The sequence below is a fragment of the Sinocyclocheilus anshuiensis genome, unplaced genomic scaffold (assembly GCF_001515605.1).
Source record: "Sinocyclocheilus anshuiensis isolate Anshui unplaced genomic scaffold, SAMN03320099.WGS_v1.1 scaffold1854, whole genome shotgun sequence".
In the NCBI taxonomy this organism is placed as follows: domain Eukaryota; kingdom Metazoa; phylum Chordata; class Actinopteri; order Cypriniformes; family Cyprinidae; genus Sinocyclocheilus; species Sinocyclocheilus anshuiensis.
The window spans coordinates 15,859-38,903 of record NW_015546040.1 but is presented as its reverse complement, the minus strand read 5'-3'; the positions used below and the strand labels follow the sequence as shown (position 1 = coordinate 38,903).

The window sequence follows — 23,045 nt, the reverse complement described above, 5'->3', positions numbered from 1 at the left end:
ATTTTGTATTAAAAATCTTTTTTTTTTTTTCCCATTTCATCCATTTTTGCATGGCTAGAATAGCTTGGTTTGTATATTCACCTCTCTTTAGTCTATATTTAGTAATCAGCTCTATCTAAATAGTCATTTATTTTTTCCAAAAATATATATTTAATGGCTTGTTTGAGATAAGGGACCATTTTATAGAATAAAACTCTGGTCATGAAGCACCTGCCTCACCCAGTCACAGCCAGTTTGTTTGAGATTATTTACTGTGTGCGACACGTAAGAATGATTTTCCCAGTAACCTGATATGCAGATAGACATGCTGTCAGTTTGTGAAGGAAGGCAAAGGTCTATTTCTGATTAAAAAGGCTGTTTTCAGCAGTCTAAAGGCGTCTATCATGAAGATGGAGGTAACAGGTGATGTTCTTTAACAATGCTTGCTTTCAACCAACGTGACCTTGCTAAGAACTCCAAGCATTTGAAAAAAAAAAATCCTTTAATCTCTAAATCTACACTTTCCTAAAATTAGCCTTTTCCTTGAGGAAAGGTTTTAAAAGCATGTTTCAAGCTTTCCTCACAAGGTTAAAGGTTACATGATGGATGGTTCATTGGCCATATTACAGTGATTATGTACGTTAGTTTGAACAAAAGCTTGCTTTGACTCATGCTTTGGCTTTTTGGTGTCATGCAGTTTAAAAGACAAGAACAGTTTGTTGGTTCCTCTGTGGTGTCATTCTCGGGAAAAAGAGAAATTCAAAAGTTGAATAGCCAGTTTTAATAAAGACTGTTTGTCATTTTAAAATAAAAGACAAGTGCATTGTTCTAACAGATGGATCGTTCATCGATCTTGAGAGACAACAGGCAGTGTGTCTTAACCCATTTAAAAACACAGGCCAACTTAATTTTTTAAGAAAAAAAGTGTACAATTTAGATTTATAAATAACAATTTAGATTATATGGCACAAGAAACACAAAGCAATATATACCATTTGTGATGTAGATGTTGTGAAATTCAAGAGGCCTAAGAGAAAGACGGCATTACTATACGCTGATGTATAATCATTTTCTATTCTTAACTGTTTTAAATTCATTTTAAACCTCTTAAATCAATTTTTAAATCATTTTCAAAGTTTTAAATTCCTTGTTTTATTGTTGTGATTATTTTTTTTATAATTTTTTTTCATTTCTTTTATGTAAAGCACTTTGAATTACCGTTGTGTATGAAATGTGCTATATAAACAAACTTGCCTTGCCTTGCCTTGATGACATAATGAATTTAACGATAGACAATCTTTACAACGGCACGCACTCTATAAATGTGGTAGGTCATGTTTTTACAACTTTAAAAACTGTATTATGGAGATTTGTTCCGAGGGCTATAAACTGTTTGGTTACTGATATTCTTCATGATATCTTCTTTTATGCTTAACAGAAGTAATGAACTTATACAGGTTTAGAACAACTGGAGGTTGAGTAAATGATGACAGACTTTTCATTTTGGGATAAACTATCTCTTTACCCTTGAGAACACCTCTTGGAAAGGTTTATTTATGCTACACCCTGTCCTCATATCCAGGTTGCAATAAATATAAATGTCTTCAAATGCAAACTGACGGTTCCTGTACGCTGTCTAATGAGGGCACAATATGTGTGGACGTTTAAGACAGTTTGAAGGACATGAGGGCCGTGAGACTCTCTTAACTCTGTTGCATAAGATAGAGATCTTCTATTTAAATGTTGTTGTTTTTTATACATATATCCATATAATTAAAATTTCTATCTCCAACAAACAAACCCATGAGAGAAAAAAAGAAAGAAGGAAAAAAATAAGGATGTGTGAGAACAGACTTTATTTAGCCTCAACAAAGTTGCATTGTAAATGACAAAACATTTCATATTTACTAAATATTTATTTTCTAAATGTTACAGAATCTGTTCATTTTCAGCAATATGAACAATTAAACCATACATACTAAGTATATTTCAAATCTTTTAACATATTTACTGACATATCGCTCGAGACTAACTGATATAAAAATTATAATTCAACTTTATTTGGAGTACTTGTGCACAATGCACATTTCTTAATATTAAGCCTAAAATTTGTTTTATTGTCACTTTTTATAAGGATTGTCTGAGTTCTGTCTTTAAATGCAAGATATCTAAAGTGTACCTAAAGTATCCTTGCACTAGTTCCACTTTAGCACAATCAAATATACTTCAGTATACATTATTTGGACTTCAGCACTACACTCTAAAGAAAACAAATGGTGCTAAATAGCACTTAAAGTGGTTCATTGGCTCATAATCATATGAGAACCACTTTAAGTGCAATATGGCACGTATCTTGTGCAGCACCTTCATCAAATGGTGTAGAATTATTTGTATAGCAGTGGTGTTATATAGTATGTATATTTTACGCTTTTCTATGTTCAAAAAGTCTCGTGTGGGGGCCCTGGAATATTTTCTTAAAGAGGGGCAAAAAGGTTGAGAACCACATTATCTTCAGGAAATACACTGCAGTTTAATGTCATTTTTTAATCCTTTCTTCAGCTAAACTAAGAGACTAAGAGAGAGAGAGTTAGAGAACATTTAAAGAACTACACAGGGGCTTAATTAACGGGTTATTTGTATAGCAGTGGTGTTATATAGCTCCTTAACCACCCCAAAGATCCACTGAAGAACCAATTTTTGTGTGTGTGTGTGTGTGTACTTCTGCACAATTAAAGTTCATTAAAGGCACAATATGTAAGATGTTTTTATTAAAGGGGTCATATGATGCTGCTAAAGAGAACATTAAGCCGTGTGTCACGCTCGTTCAGCACCTCGTTTCGCTTCGACGGCTTTCAGCCTCACTCTGCTTCATTCTACTACGTTAATAAATCATTAGCTCATCCATGAACATGATTTCTGCCCGAGTCCCGTTGGATTGCGTCGGCTGTGGGGATGAAGACCACAACTCCCATGATTCCACACTCAGTCACGGCGTCATTTAACTACGCCGTTGTCTATTTGTTTATTTTAAATATGCGCCCTCTAGCGGCGAAAATTACATATTGTGCCTTTAAGTACAAAATTAGTTGTTACAATGTAGCAGACATAAAGTATCAAGTACATAAATAAGTAAATGCATTTGTAGTATACTTAGCATGAAATAAATGTATTTCAAATATATTTTAGTATATTATTTTTCACTAGAGAATGCAGCACAATTTACTAGAAATTCAATCAAACATTAAATAGAGGTTGGTGGAAATAGTAGCCCAAGACATTTTAGCCATGAACAAGAGTATATAGTTTAGTAATATGGTAAATAAACATAATCCACGATTGCTGTCAAAAATGTCTATTTTTCAGAAAAAAAATTCAGAAATGTGATTAATGATCAATACGCTGAAAACAAAATTTGGTGTTGGATTTACTCTGAAACATTTTTCACTCGGAAATTGCTAATACATTTCACAAGTTGAAATTGAAAGACTGAAAGAACATTTTCTTGTAAAACATACTCCAATAATGTGTTCAAAAATATTTTGTACACTGTACTATCAAATAAATGAAACGAGCTTAATATAAAACATTGTACATTCCATTTTAACATTTAGTTCAACAAGTCTTAGAATAAATACCACAACAGATTAGATTAATATTTAAAATGCATTGCAAAGTTTAACAAATAAATCAGAGGGATTTAACAAATTATGAATGTAACAACAGACAATATTTCCAATGGCACACGCTGTATAAACGTGATAGATCGCAACTTTCAAAACAGTATAATAGAGTTTTTGTCTGCTTATAGTTTTTTTCAGAAAGATGTTTCGTCAGCTGAACAATCAGTATGTTGTTAGATACCAGTACAAGCCATTGAACACACTATACTTCAGTCCCTCACAGCCTCATTTTATTTATTTATTTATTAGCAAAAGTTAAATATATTGCTACTCTGAAGATCTATAGCAATGATTTGTCTTTGTGATACAAATTTAAAAAACGAACAAACGAACGAACAAAAAAAACTATACCTTGTGATTTACAGGGTGTTGTTGCTCTTGTCATGGTTGCTTGTCCTTTATGTCATCATTATTGTGATCAAGTGATTCCAAAAAACGTGTTCCAAAAAGATACTATGAGGACTATAAACTGCTTGGTTACTGATATTCTTCATAATATTTTTGTTTATGTTCAACAGAAGTAAGAAACTCATACAGGTTTAGAACAACTCTCTTAACGCTGTTCCATAAGTTAAACAACTCTTCCTTTTTAAATGTCTTTGACTTTTTTTTGTAGGTATATCCATATAGTTAAATGTTATATTTCCAACCCTACCTAAACAAACCCATGAGAAAAGAAAGAAAGAAAGCACTCAGGATGTAATAGCAGCTTACGGGTGTGAACAGAGTGTGTTTATAGCCTCAACAAAGTTGCATTGTAAATGACAGAGATAACTTCAGTTTCAAAACATTTCATATTGACTGGTACAGAATCTGCTCATTTTCAGCAATATGACCAATTAAATGGAGCTCAATTTACTAGAAATTAATTCGAGCACTAAATAGAGGTTGGTAGAAATAATAACCAACACATTTTAACCATATACAGGAGTATAGTTAGTGTAGAAATAAGGTAAATAAGCATATAATCCATAATTACCGTCTAATATTTCTATTCTAACAGCATGTTGGCTTTCAGCAATGTGATTAATGTTCAATACGCTGAAAAAAATGGTGTTGGATTTACTCTGAAACATTTTCACTCAAGTTAAAATTGAAAGAGTATTTTCTTGTAAAACATACTCCAGTAATCTTCAAAAATATTTTTTACAGTATACCGTCAATAAATGATACAAGCTTAATATAAAACATTGTACATTCCATTTTAACATTTAGTTCAACAAGTCTTAGAATAAATACCACAACAGATTAGATTAATATTTAAAATGCATTGCAAAGTTTAACAAATAAATCAGAGGGATTTAACAAATTATGAATGTAACAACAGACAATATTTCCAATGGCACACGCTGTATAAACGTGATAGATCGCAACTTTCAAAACAGTATAATAGAGTTTTTGTCTGCTTATAGTTTTTTTCAGAAAGATGTTTCGTCAGCTGAACAATCAGTATGTTGTTAGATACCAGTACAAGCCATTGAACACACTATACTTCAGTCCCTCACAGCCTCATTTTATTTATTTATTTATTAGCAAAAGTTAAATATATTGCTACTCTGAAGATCTATAGCAATGATTTGTCTTTGTGATACAAATTTAAAAAACGAACAAACGAACGAACAAAAAAAACTATACCTTGTGATTTACAGGGTGTTGTTGCTCTTGTCATGGTTGCTTGTCCTTTATGTCATCATTATTGTGATCAAGTGATTCCAAAAAACGTGTTCCAAAAAGATACTATGAGGACTATAAACTGCTTGGTTACTGATATTCTTCATAATATTTTTGTTTATGTTCAACAGAAGTAAGAAACTCATACAGGTTTAGAACAACTCTCTTAACGCTGTTCCATAAGTTAAACAACTCTTCCTTTTTAAATGTCTTTGACTTTTTTTTGTAGGTATATCCATATAGTTAAATGTTATATTTCCAACCCTACCTAAACAAACCCATGAGAAAAGAAAGAAAGAAAGCACTCAGGATGTAATAGCAGCTTACGGGTGTGAACAGAGTGTGTTTATAGCCTCAACAAAGTTGCATTGTAAATGACAGAGATAACTTCAGTTTCAAAACATTTCGTATTGACTGGTACAGAATCTGCTCATTTTCAGCAATATGACCAATTAAATGGAGCTCAATTTACTAGAAATTAATTCGAGCACTAAATAGAGGTTGGTAGAAATAATAACCAACACATTTTAACCATATACAGGAGTATAGTTAGTGTAGAAATAAGGTAAATAAGCATATAATCCATAATTACCGTCTAATATTTCTATTCTAACAGCATGTTGGCTTTCAGCAATGTGATTAATGTTCAATACGCTGAAAAAAATGGTGTTGGATTTACTCTGAAACATTTTCACTCTGTTTGTAAAACATACTCCAGTAATCTTCAAAAATATTTTTTACAGTATACCGTCAATAAATGATACAAGCTTAATATAAAACATTGTACATTCCATTTTAACATCTAGTTCAACAAATCCTAGAATAAATACAACAACAGATTATATTAATATTTCAAATGCATTGCAGAGTTTAACAAGTAAATCAGAGGGATTTAATCAATTTAACAACAGACAATCTTTACTGTGGCACGCACTGTATAAAGGTGATAGATCACATTTTCAAACTTTCAAAACAGTATAATGGAGTTTTTGTCTGCTTATAGTTTTTTTCAGAAAGATGTTTCATCAGCTGAACAATCAGTATGTTGTTAGATGCCAGTACAAGCCATTGCACACACTATACTTCAGTCCCTCACAGCCTCATTTTCATTTTTTTAAACAAAAGTTAAATATACTGCTACACTGAAGATATATGGCAATGATTTATCTGTGATACAAAAAAAAACAAACAAACACTAATTCCTACCTTGTGATTTACAGGGTGTTGTTGCTTGTCCTTTAAGTTATCATTATTGTGATCAACAGTGATCAACCAAAACATTTGTTCCAAAAGAATACTATCAGGACCATAAACTGTTTGGTTACTGATATTCTTCATGATATCTTCTTTTATGCTCAACAGAAGTAATGAACTTATACAGGTTTAGAACAACTGGAGGTTGAGTAAATGATGACAGACTTTTCATTTTGGGATAAACTATCTCTTTACCCTTGAGAACACCTCTTGGAAAGGTTTATTTATGTTACACCCTGTCCTTAGATCCAGGTTGCAATAAATATAAATGTCTTCAAATGCAAACTGACGGTTCCTGTACGCTGTCTAATGAGGGCACAATATGTGTGGACGTTTAAGACAGTTTGAAGGACATGAGGGCCGTGAGACTCTCTTAACTCTGTTGCATAAGTTAAAGAACATTGTGTTTATAGCCTCAACAAAGTTGCATTGTAAATGACAGAGATAACTTCAGTTTCAAAACATTTAATATTTACTAAATATAATGTATATATATTTTTTTTTAAATGTCATTTTCAGCAATACGACCAATTAAATGTAGCTTAATTTGCTGGGCACAATATGTGTGGACGTTTAAGACAGTTTGAAGGACATGAGGGCCGTGAGACTCTCTTAACTCTGTTGCATAAGTTAAAGAACATTGTGTTTATAGCCTCAACAAAGTTGCATTGTAAATGACAGAGATAACTTCAGTTTCAAAACATTTAATATTTACTAAATATAATGTATATATATATTTTTAAAAATGTTACAGGTTTTGGTCATTTTCAGCAATACGACCAATTAAATGTAGCTTAATTTGCTAGAAATTAATTCGAACACTAAATAGATGTTGGTGGAAATAATAACCCAAGACATTTTAGCTATGAACAGGAGTATCGATAGTTAGATACAGTAGTTTAGTAATATGGTAAATAAACATATAATCCATAATTACTTTCTATTCTAACTGCATGTTGGCTTTTAGCAATGTGATTAATTGATAAATACGCTGAAAAAAAAGGTATTGGACATCTTTTGCTCAGAAGTTATATTCATATTCATATTATAATCAGAAATACATTTCACAAGTTGAAAGACTGAAAGAATATTTTCTTGTAAAACATATTCCAATAATCTTCAAAAATCATTGTTTTACAGTGTACTACCAATAAATGAAAAAAAGCTTGATATAAAACATCTTGCATACCATTTTAACATTTAATTCAACAAATCCTAGAATAAATAACACAACAGATTATATTAATATCTCAAATGCATTGCAGAGTTAAACAAGTAAATCAGAGGGAAGTTTATGCATGATGACCATATTCTCACAATCTTGGTCATCAGTTTATCCATTATAAATGCCTTTTTAACTTGGGATTTCATCACAAAATTATTTGCATTTCTTTGAACAGAAGCAGTTTTTTTCATTAGGGGCCACAGAACACAATTCACACAGTCATTATTGACCTCAAATGTAAATAAAAAACGGTAAAAGTAATAAAAGTAAGCCAGGGTGCAATTATTTCCATAGCAATACTTCATAAAAGACCAAATAAATACCAAAAAACTAAACAAATAAGGACTTGAATGAACATTTAAAGGAAGTTATTTGTCATGAGTTTTTATTAACAAGCCATAGATCTGTCGATAAGACAATAGTTAATAGACCAGTCCTTCACCTGGGTGTCACAGAAATGACCTACCTGTATAAATGAAGGTTAAATAAATGCTAAAACCAAATGACATCTGACAAACTCCTCCCTACTTTTCCCAGAACACCTCCTCATTACACAGGTGAGATGGCAGGGTATAAATCTGTGAACCTGGTTTGGACACACAGGGACTTCTGTCTCCGACCGCAAGATCAGACACCTGAAATCACTGGATTTTTGAGTGGACATCAGCAAGGAAAATGGGGCTCGGGGTAAGTCAACTAAAGCTATACTGCTGGATTCATCGTTTAATTTGTTTCATGCATGTATTTCATTTATTTAAAATGGTTGTATGTGTTATATTTATTTGTTTTACATCTTACAGACAGGGAATGATAAGTACAAATTGGCAGCAACGTCAGAAGATGGAGTCAAAAAGCCCAAAAAAGGGAAAAAGAGCAAAAAGGACATGGAGGAACTGAAGAAAGAAGTGGAACTGGTAAGAAATTGTTTGCAAATTCATTCATTCATGCTTTTTCTACTTTCTGGATTTACACAGTCTTAAATTGTGGTAACGGAGATTTCAAACTTATTTTCTCTTCTGCAGGAAGATCACAAGTTGACCTTGGAAGAACTTAACCGAAAATACAACACTGATCTGAACAAGGTAAGTAAGTTTTAGTGACACTTTTGGGGGAAAATGATGCATTATTTCTCTTTTGAATCATTTGTGTGAAGCGAAAGACTTACCTTTAGTTAGAAAGAGTACTGTAATAATGGATCTTTAGCCACATGCATGTCATATTATTATTTATGAGCATCTGTTTTCTGTATGCCTTTAATTGCTCAATGTTTATAACTTGTGGCAGGGTTTGACCAATTTCCGAGCAAAGGAAATCTTAGCCCGTGATGGACCAAATGCCTTGACTCCACCTGTTACGACTCCAGAATGGGTCAAGTTCTGCAGACAGCTGTTTGGTGGATTCCAGACACTGCTGTGGATTGGTGCATTTCTTTGCTTCTTTGCATATTCGATCCAGGCTGCCTCAGAAGAAGAACCAGCAAATGACAATGTATGACAGATAATGTTGTGTCTTCATTTCTGCATTGACATAAATAGCTAATATGTCAATAACATACTTTTTTTCATGAAAGTGTGTTTTATTCATTAAATATCTGAACTGATAACCATCATGCTCTTTAGCATTGCTTTTAAAATGAGGTTTTTCGCAGTGGATTAGTCTCCCAATAAGTGTGTTGTGAACTTTGGATAAAAGAATCAAATTAATGACTGTTTATTAATTTTCTTGCAGCTGTATCTGGGTCTTGTGCTTGCTTTTGTTGTCTCAGTCAATGGATGTTTCTCATACTATCAAGAGCACAAGAGCTCCAGGATCATGGATTCATTCAAGAACCTTGTTCCTCAGGTATAAAAATGTAAATTCACTTTATGGCAAAAAAAGCTTTCTCAATGTACAAAGGATATTCATGTGTATGTACATGTATTGTCATGTAGAAAGCCCTGGTTATACGTGATGGAGAGAAAACAGTCATCGACGCTGAGGAAGTAGTTGTAGGTGATCTTGTGGAGGTCAAAAGTGGAGACAGAGTCCCAGCTGATATTCGTGTCATCTCTGCACAAGGATGCAAGGTAAAAGCTAATGAATTTAATGGGAAAAAAGAGAATGAAACAAACAAACAAACAAAAATATGTCATGAAACATCCCTCCTTGCTTTCTTTCCAGGTGGACAACTCTTCCCTCACTGGAGAATCTGAGCCCCAGACTCGTTCTCCTGACTTCTCTAGTGAAAACCCCTTGGAGACGAGGAACATTGCTTTTTTTTCTACCAATTGTGTTGACGGTACAACATTAAAATATCTTTACAACAGGTGTGGACAAAATGAATAACTAAATGTTTTAAATGATGCTTGAACATGACCATATTCAATAGGTACTGCCAGAGGGATTGTCATTAACACCGGTGACCGTACTGTCATGGGTCGTATCGCCACTCTTGCCTCCAGTCTGGAAGGTGGACAAACACCAATTGCTAAAGAGATCGAGCACTTCATCCACATCATCACTGGTGTAGCTGTCTTCCTGGGTTTGACCTTCTTAATTCTCTCCCTGATTCTTGGCTACACTTGGTTGGAAGGGGTCATCTTCCTTATTGGAATCATTGTCGCTAATGTACCTGAAGGTCTCCCTGCCACTGTAACCGTAAGTCAGAGTAATATTATGTTTCATACATATTTCCAAATTCCAATGATTGCTTAATGTGTATTTCCTCTCATAGGTGTGTCTAACTCTGACCGCCAAACGTATGGCGAAGAAAAACTGCCTGGTGAAGAATCTTGAAGCCGTGGAGACTCTTGGCTCGACCACAACCATCTGCTCTGACAAGACCGGAACTTTGACCCAGAACCGAATGACCGTCGCTCACATGTGGTTTGACAGCCATATTCATATAGCAGACACCACAGAGAACCAAACTGGAACCTCATTTGACAAGAGCTCTGCTACTTGGGCCGCCCTCGCACGTGTTGCTGGCCTTTGCAATCGTGCCGTCTTCCAATCAAATCAGAACCATCTTCCAGTCCTTAAGGTGTGCTATCTTAATATCTAGATTTTAGAAGTACATTGAAAATGCATTTAAAAGCATGCAAGTTTTAGAGTTAGTATCATTGAGAGTGGCAGCTTTTCACATCACATCTGTTTTGCAGCGAGAGACAGCTGGCGATGCCTCAGAGTCTGCCCTGCTGAAGTGTATTGAGCTGTGCTGTGGTCCAGTCACTGAAATGAGAGAGCAGTACCCAAAGATTGCTGAGATCCCTTTCAACTCCACCAACAAGTATCAGGTATTTTTGTTGAGGTGTTCTTTAGAGATTGGTTTGTAGATTAACTGGTCATCCTAATAGGCCTTTAATATGCCTTTTCTAGCTCTCAGTCCACAAGAATCCCAATTCTTCAGAGTCTAAGCACCTGCTGGTGATGAAGGGAGCCCCTGAGAGAATCTTGGATCGATGCTCTACTATTGTGATTCAAGGAAAAGAGCAGCCTTTGGACGATGAAATTAAAGATTCATTCCAAAATGCTTATTTAGAGCTCGGAGGTCTTGGAGAAAGAGTGCTGGGTAAAGCCACCTTATGAAGTTCACCTTGTGAAAAGTTATGATTACATATTAACACAGAGAATAGTAAATTACAGAAATATGAACAACTCTATGTTTTCCCTTAAAGGTTTCTGCCACTTTAACCTCCCTGATGACCAGTTTCCTGAGGGTTTTGCATTTGATATTGAAGATGTGAACTTCCCCACTGAGAACCTGTGTTTTGTTGGCCTCATGTCCATGATCGATCCCCCTCGTGCGGCTGTACCAGATGCTGTGGCCAAATGCCGGAGTGCTGGAATCAAGGTGTTGTACTCATTCAAGATCTACTGCTTGAATACACAGTAAATACACTAAATAATGGTTAAAGATAGATGGTCAAACCATCTGAAAAGGAGGTTGAAATAACGGTGCAATTACTGATCAAGGCCTTGACAATGGCCGAAACATTATAAACATCCTTATAGAGTGAATGTTGCACCTTTTTTTCAACTGAAATATAGGAAACGATCAAATGATAAATCTGAATAATCTATTACAGGTTATCATGGTTACTGGAGACCATCCAATTACAGCTAAGGCTATTGCAAAGGGTGTTGGCATCATCTCTGAAGGCAATGAAACTGTGGATGATATTGCAGCCCGGCTGAAAATCTCTGTTGAAGAGGTCAATCCAAGGTATACTTGTTACCTTTGCCACTTACAACATATTTCCCCCCTCTGTTTCAATATTCAGCAAACAAAAATTTTGTTCTAGATGTCTGCTAATACAAAGTGTATCTCCAGAGATGCTAAGGCCATTGTGGTCCATGGAGGTGAACTGAAGATAATGACCCCAGAACAGCTGGATGAGGTCCTCAAACACCATACAGAAATTGTTTTTGCCAGAACTTCTCCGCAACAAAAGCTGATCATTGTGGAAGGCTGTCAGCGACAGGTACTGTCAGACAGTTATCTATCCGATCCTATTGGTGCTAGAGGATTTTACATAGCAAGTTCAATTTTAATGCATTTTATTTCTCTTATCAGGGTGCCATTGTAGCTGTAACCGGTGATGGTGTCAATGATTCTCCTGCTCTGAAGAAGGCTGACATTGGTGTGGCTATGGGTATCGCTGGATCTGACGTATCCAAACAGGCTGCTGACATGATTCTTCTGGACGACAACTTTGCCTCAATTGTCACTGGAGTAGAAGAAGGTATGATATTGAAAATTTAATTTCAATGAAGAACGATAAAGGTTACTTAGACACTTATTTCTCAAATTGATCTTCCACTTCAGGACGTCTGATCTTTGACAACTTGAAGAAGTCTATTGCCTACACGCTGACTAGTAAGATCCCTGAGATGTCACCCTTTCTCTTTTTTGTCCTTGTGGGTATTCCTCTACCTTTGGGCACCGTCACCATTCTCTGCATTGACCTGGGCACTGACATGGTATGGAAAGGAACTAAATTTAGATATATACATGTAGAGAGAGAGAGCTGTGCATGCATTCATTTTTATCTATTTATTGCCACAGGTTCCTGCTATCTCACTGGCCTACGAAACTGCTGAAAGCGACATCATGAAGAGACAACCCAGAAATGCTGAAACAGATAGGCTGGTGAATGAGAGGCTCATCAGTATGAGCTATGGTCAAATTGGTAAGTGCATACTATTCTGTACAAAGCGCTCTAGGTGTTCATTGCTGTTCGTTTCTTACGTGTCTTTATACTTCAATTTTAGGGATGATGCAAGCAGTTGGTGGGTTCTTTACCTACTTTGTAATTCTTGCTGAGAATGGATTCTTGCCCAAGGATCTGGTAGGAATTCGACTTGGGTGGGAAGACAGGTATGTCAGTGACCTGGAAGACAGCTATGGCCAGCAATGGGTAGGTGTCACAGCTCTACCAAACCAGACAGATGCGAAACCAACATTTCTATTGAAATACCTTTCTTTTAAATAATGCTTCTTGTCTCATGCAGACCTATGAGCGCAGGAAGATTGTGGAGTATACATGCCACACAGCCTTCTTTACCAGTATTGTGATTGTGCAATGGACTGATCTGCTCATCTGCAAGACCAGGAGGCTTTCAATCTTTCAGCAGGGAATGAAGTATGTACACATCAAACAAGCCATAAAATATTGGTGATATCTATCAAACTGAATTGTTTGTTCAGTTCCACCAGTTGTTGCTCATTGTACGTCTATAAACCCAGCTTGGCCAGTTATTAATCTTAATTTGCTTGCTTTTTTTTCTTTTATAGGAATAGAGTCCTCACCTTTGGTCTGTGTGTGGAAACCGCTCTGGCAGCATTCTTATCCTATTGCCCAGGCATGGATGTTGCTGTCCGAATGTATCCAATGAAGTAAGTGGAATCTGAAAGTTTTAATGAAACTTGCTTAAAGGCATTACATTTCCCGCTAAGTATATTTTTTTTAACCAATTAACCATGTTTTTTTTTTTAAGACCATTGTGGTGGTTCTGTGCTATGCCATACTCACTGCTCATTTTCATCTATGATGAAGTTAGAAAATACATTCTTAGGCAGAACCCAGGAGGTAAAGTGCACTTTCATTGTACATCTAAACATTATGTTTCCCAAGCAGACAGTTGAATGTTAATGACAGAGATGACTTACATTTACATTTGTTTGTTGTATTTCATTCCTTTAAGAGATCAAGCATGAACTAATATTTGTGCTGTTTTGTTTTAGGCTGGGTGGAACTAGAAACATACTACTAAAACAACAAATTTCTATTGGGGATGTGCAAGGAGACATTCATTTTGATGTTTTCAAAATGATACAAAGTCAATAAACATGTCAGATTAAATGAGCTGAATTTGTTTTTGTGTCTTTTTATGAAACTAGAAAACAAAGATCCACGTGACAAAACAAGTCAATGAACAAAAAATATATATAGCTACTGTAGTTGCAATCAACATACTATGATGACATCAAAAGAATATACTGTAGGCTTCAATAAACCTTTGAGTGAAATCTAATACAGATGACAGCAATATTTAAAATATCAATTTTCCATACTTTTAATATCAGATGACAAAAAGGAGTGGTGACCACAATTACAAATTTAATTACAATGGCCATTACATTACATCTGTATGTCATGTATAATTACATCTGTGTCTTTTAAGACGGGGAAGTACAAGGCATGATGGGAAGTTTGTTCATGTTGTTGGTGAATTCATGCCAGAGAAGTAAAGCGCTGTTGGTAAAATGTTAAAGGTGCAATAGGTGATTGTCTCAGAAACATTTTTTGTTATGCTGACTGAAAGTCTCTTCACATCCCGATAGCAATCATTAAGTTAAGTGTTCTAAATGTATTTATCTGTATTTATATATTCTTTGGAAGGATCAAGAAATGTTCGTCCAATCAAAACGCTCGGTCCGAGCGTTTTAATTGGCTTTCCTACCTGCCTGTCAACGTATGTATCTGCATACCTCTGCGCACCCGGTTCGTGCAGACAGGATCGTCATCAGTGCATTCACGCACACTGTGCAGACAGAGCGAGAATGGCAGACAAACATCAACAACCCGATCTTCCTTCCTGGTATTGTAGTACTTTTAAAGTTTTCTCGCTGGTGAATGACACATGATGTAGCCCAGCGGTTCCCAATTCCAGACCCCGTGCACATATTTTGCAAGTCTCGCTTAGTTAACACACCTGATTCAGATAACCAACTCGTTAGAAGTGAGCTATGAACTGTGTTCCAATCGATATAATCCCTACACCATGTTCACTGCTCCCTACTCCCCTGAGCAGGGGTTTACTTCACTTCGGAACACGGGCTGGAATTGGGAACCGCTGATGTAGCCTATTGTAGTAATGTTGTCTCTGGTATTCTGGTCTGTGAGCGTATATGCGTTCAGGGGGCGTGGCTTTATACAGCGATTACAGGGAGGGTTTTTACGTTTTTAATCACAGTGCTTTGCATTCTCTGAAACAATACTTTTTTAATCATTTTTATAATTTTTGTGAGTGTTAAAAGACAAATGAGCAGTAGGATAAGTTCACCTAATTGAATTCTGTCATTATATACATTATATACCTCATGTCACCTAAAAAGCTGGAGAACACATTTCCACGGCTTCCCTCAGGAACTGCCGAGTAGCTGGTTTAGATTTATGAGTAGCCTAAAATAAGGTCAGTGGTTAACATTACTTCGGACTTTCATCAGAATTTTAAAGCCACTAAATTTAATTTTAAATTATTTTCTAACAAGTCTCAAAATTAAGACTTTTTCATTACAAACATTAAACGTACAGTGACTTCTATAAACACCTTAAAGAAACCGAGTTGCCTAAACGTCAGTTACGTGAGGTAAACTTCAAGTTCACAACTTTGGCTCTCACTTCCATATTTCTTTAGCAAAAGTTACTAAAACATGACTTCGTTGGAGTAACACACTGAAAAAGTTTCTTCCTCCAGGGAGCGCTTACGGACACAAGACGAATCCTTCATTCAAATCTCTAAAACGTTACGTGGTTTTATTGTAAACATCCGTACACTATAAAGTAACTTTTTCTTCATTTATTTGAATTTGCAAGTGTAATATAATTAAACCCCCTAACAATCTCTGCAGAATAATTTACAAACTGTATGCATAATTTTTTATTCAATCAGCAAGGCACGTCTCTGCATTAGTGTACTGTAATATTTTTGATTAAACATAAGCAGCCAATCAAGAGTTAGTAGTGCCCAAGCTACCAAAATAAAGCAAATGCTCTAATACTTGATGAAAAATGTGATCATCTATATATACTGACTTACAGTAGTGTCATACAGTCTAAAAATGTCCTGCCTAAAAAAAAAATTTAAAATAAGTTTTTAATTGCATTTAAAATCAGCTGGGATAGACTTTCTGCAGACCAGTCAAATTCTTCCACACTGACTGAATCAATCATTTCTTTTTGAACCTTGCCTTATACACAGATGCATTGTCATGTTAGAATAGAAAAGGTCCTGTCCAAACTGTTGCTATAAAATTAGAAGCACACAATTCCCTAAAATACTAGAATATCATTATATGCTTAACATCAAGGTTTGTAAACTGTAATATATATATATATATCATTTCTTTTTGACCATTGCCTTATACACAGAGGCATTGTCATGTTAGAATAGAAAAGGTCCTGTCCAAACTGTTGCTATAAAATTAGAAGCACACAATTCCCTAAAATACTAGAATATCATTATATGCTTAACATCAAGGTTTGTAAACTGTAATATATATATATATATATACCACACTGACTGAATCAATCATTTCTTTTTGAACCTTGCCTTATACACAGATGCATTGTCATGTTAGAATAGAAAAGGTCCTGTCCAAACTGTTGCTATAAAATTAGAAGCACACAATTCCCTAAAATACTAGAATATCATTATATGCTTAACATCAAGGTTTGTAAACTGTAATATATATATATATATATATATATATATATGACTATAAACACACCTAGCATAAATATTTTTAAAACTGCTGATTTAAACATTTTGTGTATACATAGGACTACAGTAAAAAGCCTAATCATCATCATCATCATCAAAAACAAAACAAACAAAAAAACACAGGCTTTTTTTTTTATAGTTCGCCCAATCATTTACTCATGCTGGTGTTGTTTCAAACCTGTATGACTAGAAGAATGATGGGGTCCAAATAACAATAGACCACATTGACTAATTTCTCAAAATATATGGGTGTTTCATGGGAGAAACATCAGAAATATGTGAGGGTGAGTAAATAATTGTCATTTTTGGATGAATTGTAATAAAAATAAAATAAAATGTTATTAACAGACACACACAACAATAAAACATGCAACAATGAATTGCTTTTGCCACCATTTCTTAAATGGCAACTTTATTCAAACCCAGTACAAGTTTTGGTAGTTGATATTTTTCAGACATTGCAATAATTGAATATTACATAATATGGTAACAAAAAACACATCTTAAAATAATGGCAAAAGCATTTACTTCTTTCTAAATACATTGAAAGAATATAGTAAAATCAATTAAACTAAACTAAATCAAATCTAACTACATAGTCACTGCAGAATACAATATCTGTTACAAGCATCTTTATGATCCAAAGAGAGCAGAGGCAGTTTTCAGGAGTTCATGCATATGTACATATTGATAATCACAATTAGAGCAGAGCACAACTGTGACCAGAGAACTTCCTTGATTCTATTTTAATGCCTATAACAGTTGCTGGGTTAGTGTTTCTCTGCCTTTCCTTTTTTTAAGAAAGAAACACATAGCAACACATTTAACACCAGTCAGGGATAAAAGAAAGCAGAATATTTTACACTTTACATGACATAAATGACCTTAGATATAAAATATTGATAGAAAAAAAGTTTGCATAAAGCAGTGATAATATAATACAAGAATATACTAAACAAAATAGAATAAAACTATGACAACATTAGTCAACTATGAGTGAATCAAAACCACACCCTTAACACCAAGACGCAAGTCCAAGGAATGCGGGAGTTTCTCATTTGGCTCAAAGAAGCGGAGGCCTTGAAATGGGAAATTTGTTATCGTTTCAGAGACATGGCTTAGAATGCACTTAAAATTCCAGAATGAAATACACACAATACTATAGATATTGAAACATGGAAATATAAAAGCAAAAAAAAACAATTAATTGAATTTGTTTTACATTTGGATTAAAAAAAAACTGAATATTTCTGAATCAACACAGTTATTGCACAAACTACAACAAATGACCTAAAATGACATTTTTATGTTTTTCTTTGAATTATAATTCATAAGCATAAAAGCTTCAAAATTCGCAAACAAGACACAGATTCAGCTGATTATATGCAAACAGTGTGGATAATTTGATGAAAAGCAGTGTGAATACATTAAACTGAGGGATGATTTGTGAACGCAGGAGAATAATATTGAAAAGTTCACAACTAGGCCTTTAAAAAAAATAATAATTCCACATTCATGCAAAGTTTACCGCTCATATCTGGGGAAAAAAGAAAAAAAGACTGTTCTTGCGAAAGGTGATACGATGAAAAGTCCTCATTCTGAAGTTTGTTTCTTGACCAAACCCTGCAGACATTTTACAGAAGCAGAGCTGTTTTTTTTTCTAGAAAGTAAAATAAGCCATGCAAATTTGTATTTGGAGCAGCAAAACAGGAACTATGTACTAAACAACATGCTGACCTGAGCAGCAAAGAGATTTTCTTGATCTTGATCAAATTACTGGTACTGAAACTAAACATGACATACTTTAGTATGAACTTACCTACCACTACAATTTTATGTCTTGTCAATTCGGACTTTCTTTCCCGCCTTCATTCAGAAGCGTTTCATCTATGAAATCACAATAATAAACAAGAATTAAGGACAGATTATAACTAAAGTGTCAATGAACACATGTTCAGAGAATGCAGAGTAAAGCTTTATAAACATCTCAGTACTTGTTAAAATTAAGCCAGTTTTCCAGTGTCTTTGTCATCATTATGATTACGTGATGATATTATACACTTTAAAATAACTTGCAGTAGAACTGTAATTACAAAGAGAGCAAACCACTTTAAAAATAACTTGAGTAAATGTTAAAGATAAGATAAAGTAAAAGTCTTTATCTTTGTGAAGGACTGTTTATGAGAAACCAACAATTTATTATCATCTTACTTGGGCGGTCTTTGTCTTGTTTCATCTCCTCATCTTCATAATTAACAAATAATAAACAATTAGACATACAATGAAATGCAACTCTTTTTATATTAACAGTTACATTCATTGGTGTACCAGAGTTGCTAATGATTTATCAAATATATGAATTTAAAGATGGCTTCAACATACAGTTAGTGTTACTGAGAATATGTTTCAGATATTTCTAGATTTTTTTGTGACAGATTTATTTTTCTTACTGGTACTTTTTGCTGTTCTCTCCTCGCATGGTTTATCTTCATCTATTATGAGAAAGGAAGAAGATAGAGTTTATCAATTTCATGTACTTGAACGAATCAATTGAATGAATGATTCAGTGATAAAATCAGTGACTTGCTGCCACCTGCTGGCGGATTTCATTTAATTTTTAGCGTATAATTTCAGTTATTTAAATCATATTTCTGTATTCAAAATTGTATATTTAAAACATTAATCTCCACATGAATTTATGAATTTAATTGCACTCATGCTACCTCTGAGCCTCATTAAACGTCTGAAAATGTACCTACAAGCCACTTTTGTGTTCTTCTGTGCCTCCTCTGTAGTACAAATTAATTTATTAATACTAATTTCATATGATTGGTAACTTATTTGTCTTATTCTTCATATTGTTTTAAATAGAAAATACAGAAATATGATTAAAATAACTGAAATTATACTCTAACAATGAAACTAAATCCGCCAGCAGGTGGCGACAAGTCACTGATTTTATCACTGAATCATTCATTCAATTGATTCGTTCGAACGGCAGAATCATTCAACTAAACCCGCCAGCAGGTGGCAACAAGTCACTGATTTTATCACTGAATCATTCATTCAATTGATTCGTTCGAACGGCAGAATCATTCAGGAATGAAGCAAGTGACTGTCTTTATGAACTGACGGAACTTTAATCCCTGTTAATTACAAAATGTAATGGCCTAAAACAAAATATGAAAAGCAATTAATGTTTGAAATCTCTCACTTTGCTCATTTTATGTCACTATTACAGTAGGAAGTGTAACACACCTTTTAATACACTGAACTTCAGCATAGTATGTATGATTTCCTTCTTAAGTTTTGTAAAGAAATATTGCACAGCGCAGAACGGAAAATAACAAACAATCTTTCAGAAGAAATTATGAACATACGTTCAAGATAACTAGGTCTAGTTACACAAAATTAACATTTAGCAACTAATTTAAGAGCATGCTTGAAATATATTTTAAAATGCTTTAGGGCAAATGATAAACACATGAATGAAAAAATTACATACTTTTCTTATTTCCATCCAGACGGTCCAAAATCGCTGGAGAGAAAAATTGTTAAAAGTAATTGAATGTTAATTGAATCACCCATATCAAGTATTTCACATAAAGTTGGTTTGGCACATGACTGAATGTTTTTGGAAGACAATCACTCCAAAACATACATAAACGTACCTCCTATACAAGGTTTGCCTTTCAAATTGTTGTAAACAATTTCTGTTGTAGAATAAAAAAAAACAACAACAATTACAAATCAACTAAAAATACAAAACATATATTTGAGTATCCAACACCAAGGGCTAATAAGATTCCACAAGAAGAATGCAATTAGTTTCCTAAAATTTAAAATAAACATTCAACACTCTGTGCTCATTTACATTTTCCTGCATTAACACCACTAGAAGTGTATATATTAATTTAATCTGCTTCCAAAATACATTTTCACAGCAATCATAAAGCATACAGAAATACAGTAGTGGCCAAAAGTGATGTCCAGAGGGAACATTCACACTATTTGCTTTAAATGACCGTACAAGTTTCAGTGTTTCCCCTAGGTTTACGGCCAACCTTATGTTTTATTGTTACCAAATTCTGTGTTTTAGCATGTCTAATTATTTGAAAGCATAAAACAAGTTTCATTTATCCTTACAATAGCCTTATGATTTTTTCCCTCAGAAATTCTGTGTTGTGTATTTACATTTTTAAGGCATAAAACATTCATTTAGATGTATCTTTTAATTAATTAAACTTATTATTATTATTATTAATAAATAATAATAATAATAATATAAAATCATTCTTATTTTTTTGAAAATAAAGGGGATTTAATATTACAATTAAAAAATTGAAGAAATATTGTATGATTATTCCTTAAAAATAAGGTTTTAATAATTTTAGTAGTAGTAGCAGCCTATTACGTACATTCTACTGAACAATGGTAATATATTTCTGCCAGTGTCTTCAAGTTAAACCGAACTTATTATTATTTTGACGAGTTGCCGTAAATACCTTTACATTTCTGTGTGTGTATGACATGATGATAGTTTTACTCAAATGAAACGGTCAAATGCTCATGAAGTGACTCTCAGAGCAGGCCACCCCCTAATATAATGGCAGGGGAAACACTGAGTTTAATTAAACCATTGACATATGAGGAAAAAATTGGTTAAGGTATTTAACTAACAAAACTATTTGCCAAAAAATGCATACTACAGCTTATCGTGGAAATATGCATTTTATTTTACTATGCAAAAAAAAAAAAATGCATAGAAAAACTAAAATTGCACAGGAAATGAAGTACAGGGAGCACATACAATAGTTTTACACTTTCCAAGCACAACTACGCAATACGTTTAGAAAATCTACATCAACATAACATCAATATGTTTGATTAAAGGGTGAAGGTATCAGTTTTCCAATGCTGGACATTACTTTTGGCCACTGCTGTACACTACTACTGTCTACATATAGGGTACAAGTTTATAGACAGTATTTTAAACTCCTTAAAAAAAACAAGAGCAAAAAACACATATCTTAAAAGAAAATAACACAATAGGAAACTTACTATGAAACCGTGGCCAGAACTTATACAGGAGAACAAAAATAGGGGCGGCTATCAAGATTAGGAAGAGCACGATGAGAACTATCCACCAAGGTCCACTCTCTGAAGAAAAAAAACATAAGGAATAAACATTATATATAACTTATACATAATTTATAATATACAACTTGCACAGCTGATTCATAATGCACTCTAAATGACTGGATAACAATATCCTGGTCAAAACTATCGGCAATCACAGAAACCAAATTGTATGATATAAACTCTTTCCATTTGATTTGATACAAAGTCCAAATGGCCCTGAATGTTTTGTGCTTATTTTGACAGTAGAACAGAGTATGTTGCCAATACAGTATTTTGCAAGCATTAATAATATATACATTAATGCCATTTGCTGTCTACTGTGTTACTATGCTAAACAGCCAGCCTACATACTGTATTGAAAAATGCCTGACAAATTGCAAATGCTCTCTCTCTGACACACACTTTGTAAATTGCGGTTATATTACAAGATATAAATTGCTCCTACTGCAACAAGAACTGATTATATTTGGTCATCTGGTTTGGAAATGCGAAATAGCTAAAAATCTGTACCAACTGATTCACCGATTAACTACTAAAGGTCCCATATTGTCAAAACTGAAATTTCCTGGCTTTTTTCACGATAACTGAGGTCTAGGGGCTATTTAACTACCATATAAGTTTCAAAACAGTCAGTCCACAGTAAAAATGCACACAGCCTGCATAAAGTAGCTGTGATTTTTCACGAACCGTTGTGACTTCCGTAAAAAGTTGACGTCAGAACTACACAGTCACCGCCTTCAGTCACCACCCCGAGCACTGCCCACCGTCCCACTCTCCTTTTGCCAAACCCCCAGACAACATCGCGTCCATGCCATTGCTGAGCAACAACAACACGGAAACATGTCGAAAAGGTTAACTTTAACCACGAAACCAGATCGGCCGACCTGTAACGTTATACTCTCACTTAAAGGATGGACGATCTGACAGGATTGTTACTATGAGGTGGATCACATCTAACGTGTATAGTAAAGACAAACTCACCGTGTCTATCTAGTCATGATGAAGATGTACAGTGGGTACGGAAAGTATTCAGACCCCCTTAAATTTTTCACTCTGTTATATTGCAGCCATTTGCTAAAATCATTTAAGTTAATTTTTTTTCCTCA

At 34.2% G+C, this 23,045-nt stretch overlaps 2 protein-coding genes across 5 annotated transcripts in view; one reads left to right on the top strand and one right to left on the bottom strand.

Annotated features, from left to right (window-relative positions):
* The first annotated feature begins 8,420 nt into the window (after positions 1-8,420).
* Positions 8,421-14,155, top strand: LOC107698905 (sodium/potassium-transporting ATPase subunit alpha-1-like). The gene is made up of 22 exons (XM_016500041.1): positions 8,421-8,496; positions 8,610-8,723; positions 8,832-8,891; positions 9,094-9,297; positions 9,538-9,651; positions 9,741-9,875; positions 9,970-10,087; positions 10,178-10,446; positions 10,523-10,831; positions 10,950-11,084; positions 11,167-11,359; positions 11,466-11,641; positions 11,877-12,013; positions 12,122-12,272; positions 12,365-12,533; positions 12,617-12,771; positions 12,857-12,980; positions 13,063-13,208; positions 13,303-13,433; positions 13,586-13,687; positions 13,789-13,880; positions 14,036-14,155. The coding sequence occupies exons 1-22, from the start codon at positions 8,485-8,487 to the stop codon at positions 14,062-14,064; spliced, it is 3,075 nt and encodes a 1,024-aa protein (XP_016355527.1). The 5' UTR covers positions 8,421-8,484; the 3' UTR covers positions 14,065-14,155.
* Positions 14,156-18,616: 4,461 nt separating this feature from the next.
* The window catches only part of LOC107698903 (SLAM family member 7-like), a 13,812-nt gene continuing 9,383 nt past the window's right edge, over positions 18,617-23,045 (bottom strand). For 2 of the 4 annotated variants that reach the window (XM_016500039.1, XM_016500036.1), the window contains 6 exons: positions 21,859-21,957; positions 20,469-20,510; positions 20,303-20,335; positions 19,248-19,289; positions 19,009-19,041; positions 18,621-18,684 (listed from right to left, as the gene is read on the bottom strand). In XM_016500039.1, coding sequence (XP_016355525.1) covers positions 18,641-18,684; positions 19,009-19,041; positions 19,248-19,289; positions 20,303-20,335; positions 20,469-20,510; positions 21,859-21,957 — 293 coding nt within the window. In that variant the 3' untranslated portion in view covers positions 18,621-18,640. Of the gene's footprint in view, positions 18,685-19,008; positions 19,042-19,247; positions 19,290-20,302; positions 20,336-20,468; positions 20,511-21,858; positions 21,958-23,045 lie in introns of all 4 variants that reach the window. The other 2 variants (XM_016500035.1, XM_016500037.1) reach the window with 2 other exon arrangements.

Coding starts and splice junctions, on each gene's coding strand:
- LOC107698905 (XM_016500041.1), top strand. Junction 9,876..9,969: donor TCTCTGCACAAGGATGCAAG/GTAAAAGCTAAT, acceptor CTTTCTTTCCAG/GTGGACAACTCTTCCCTCAC. Junction 12,981..13,062: donor TATGAGCTATGGTCAAATTG/GTAAGTGCATAC, acceptor CTTCAATTTTAG/GGATGATGCAAGCAGTTGGT.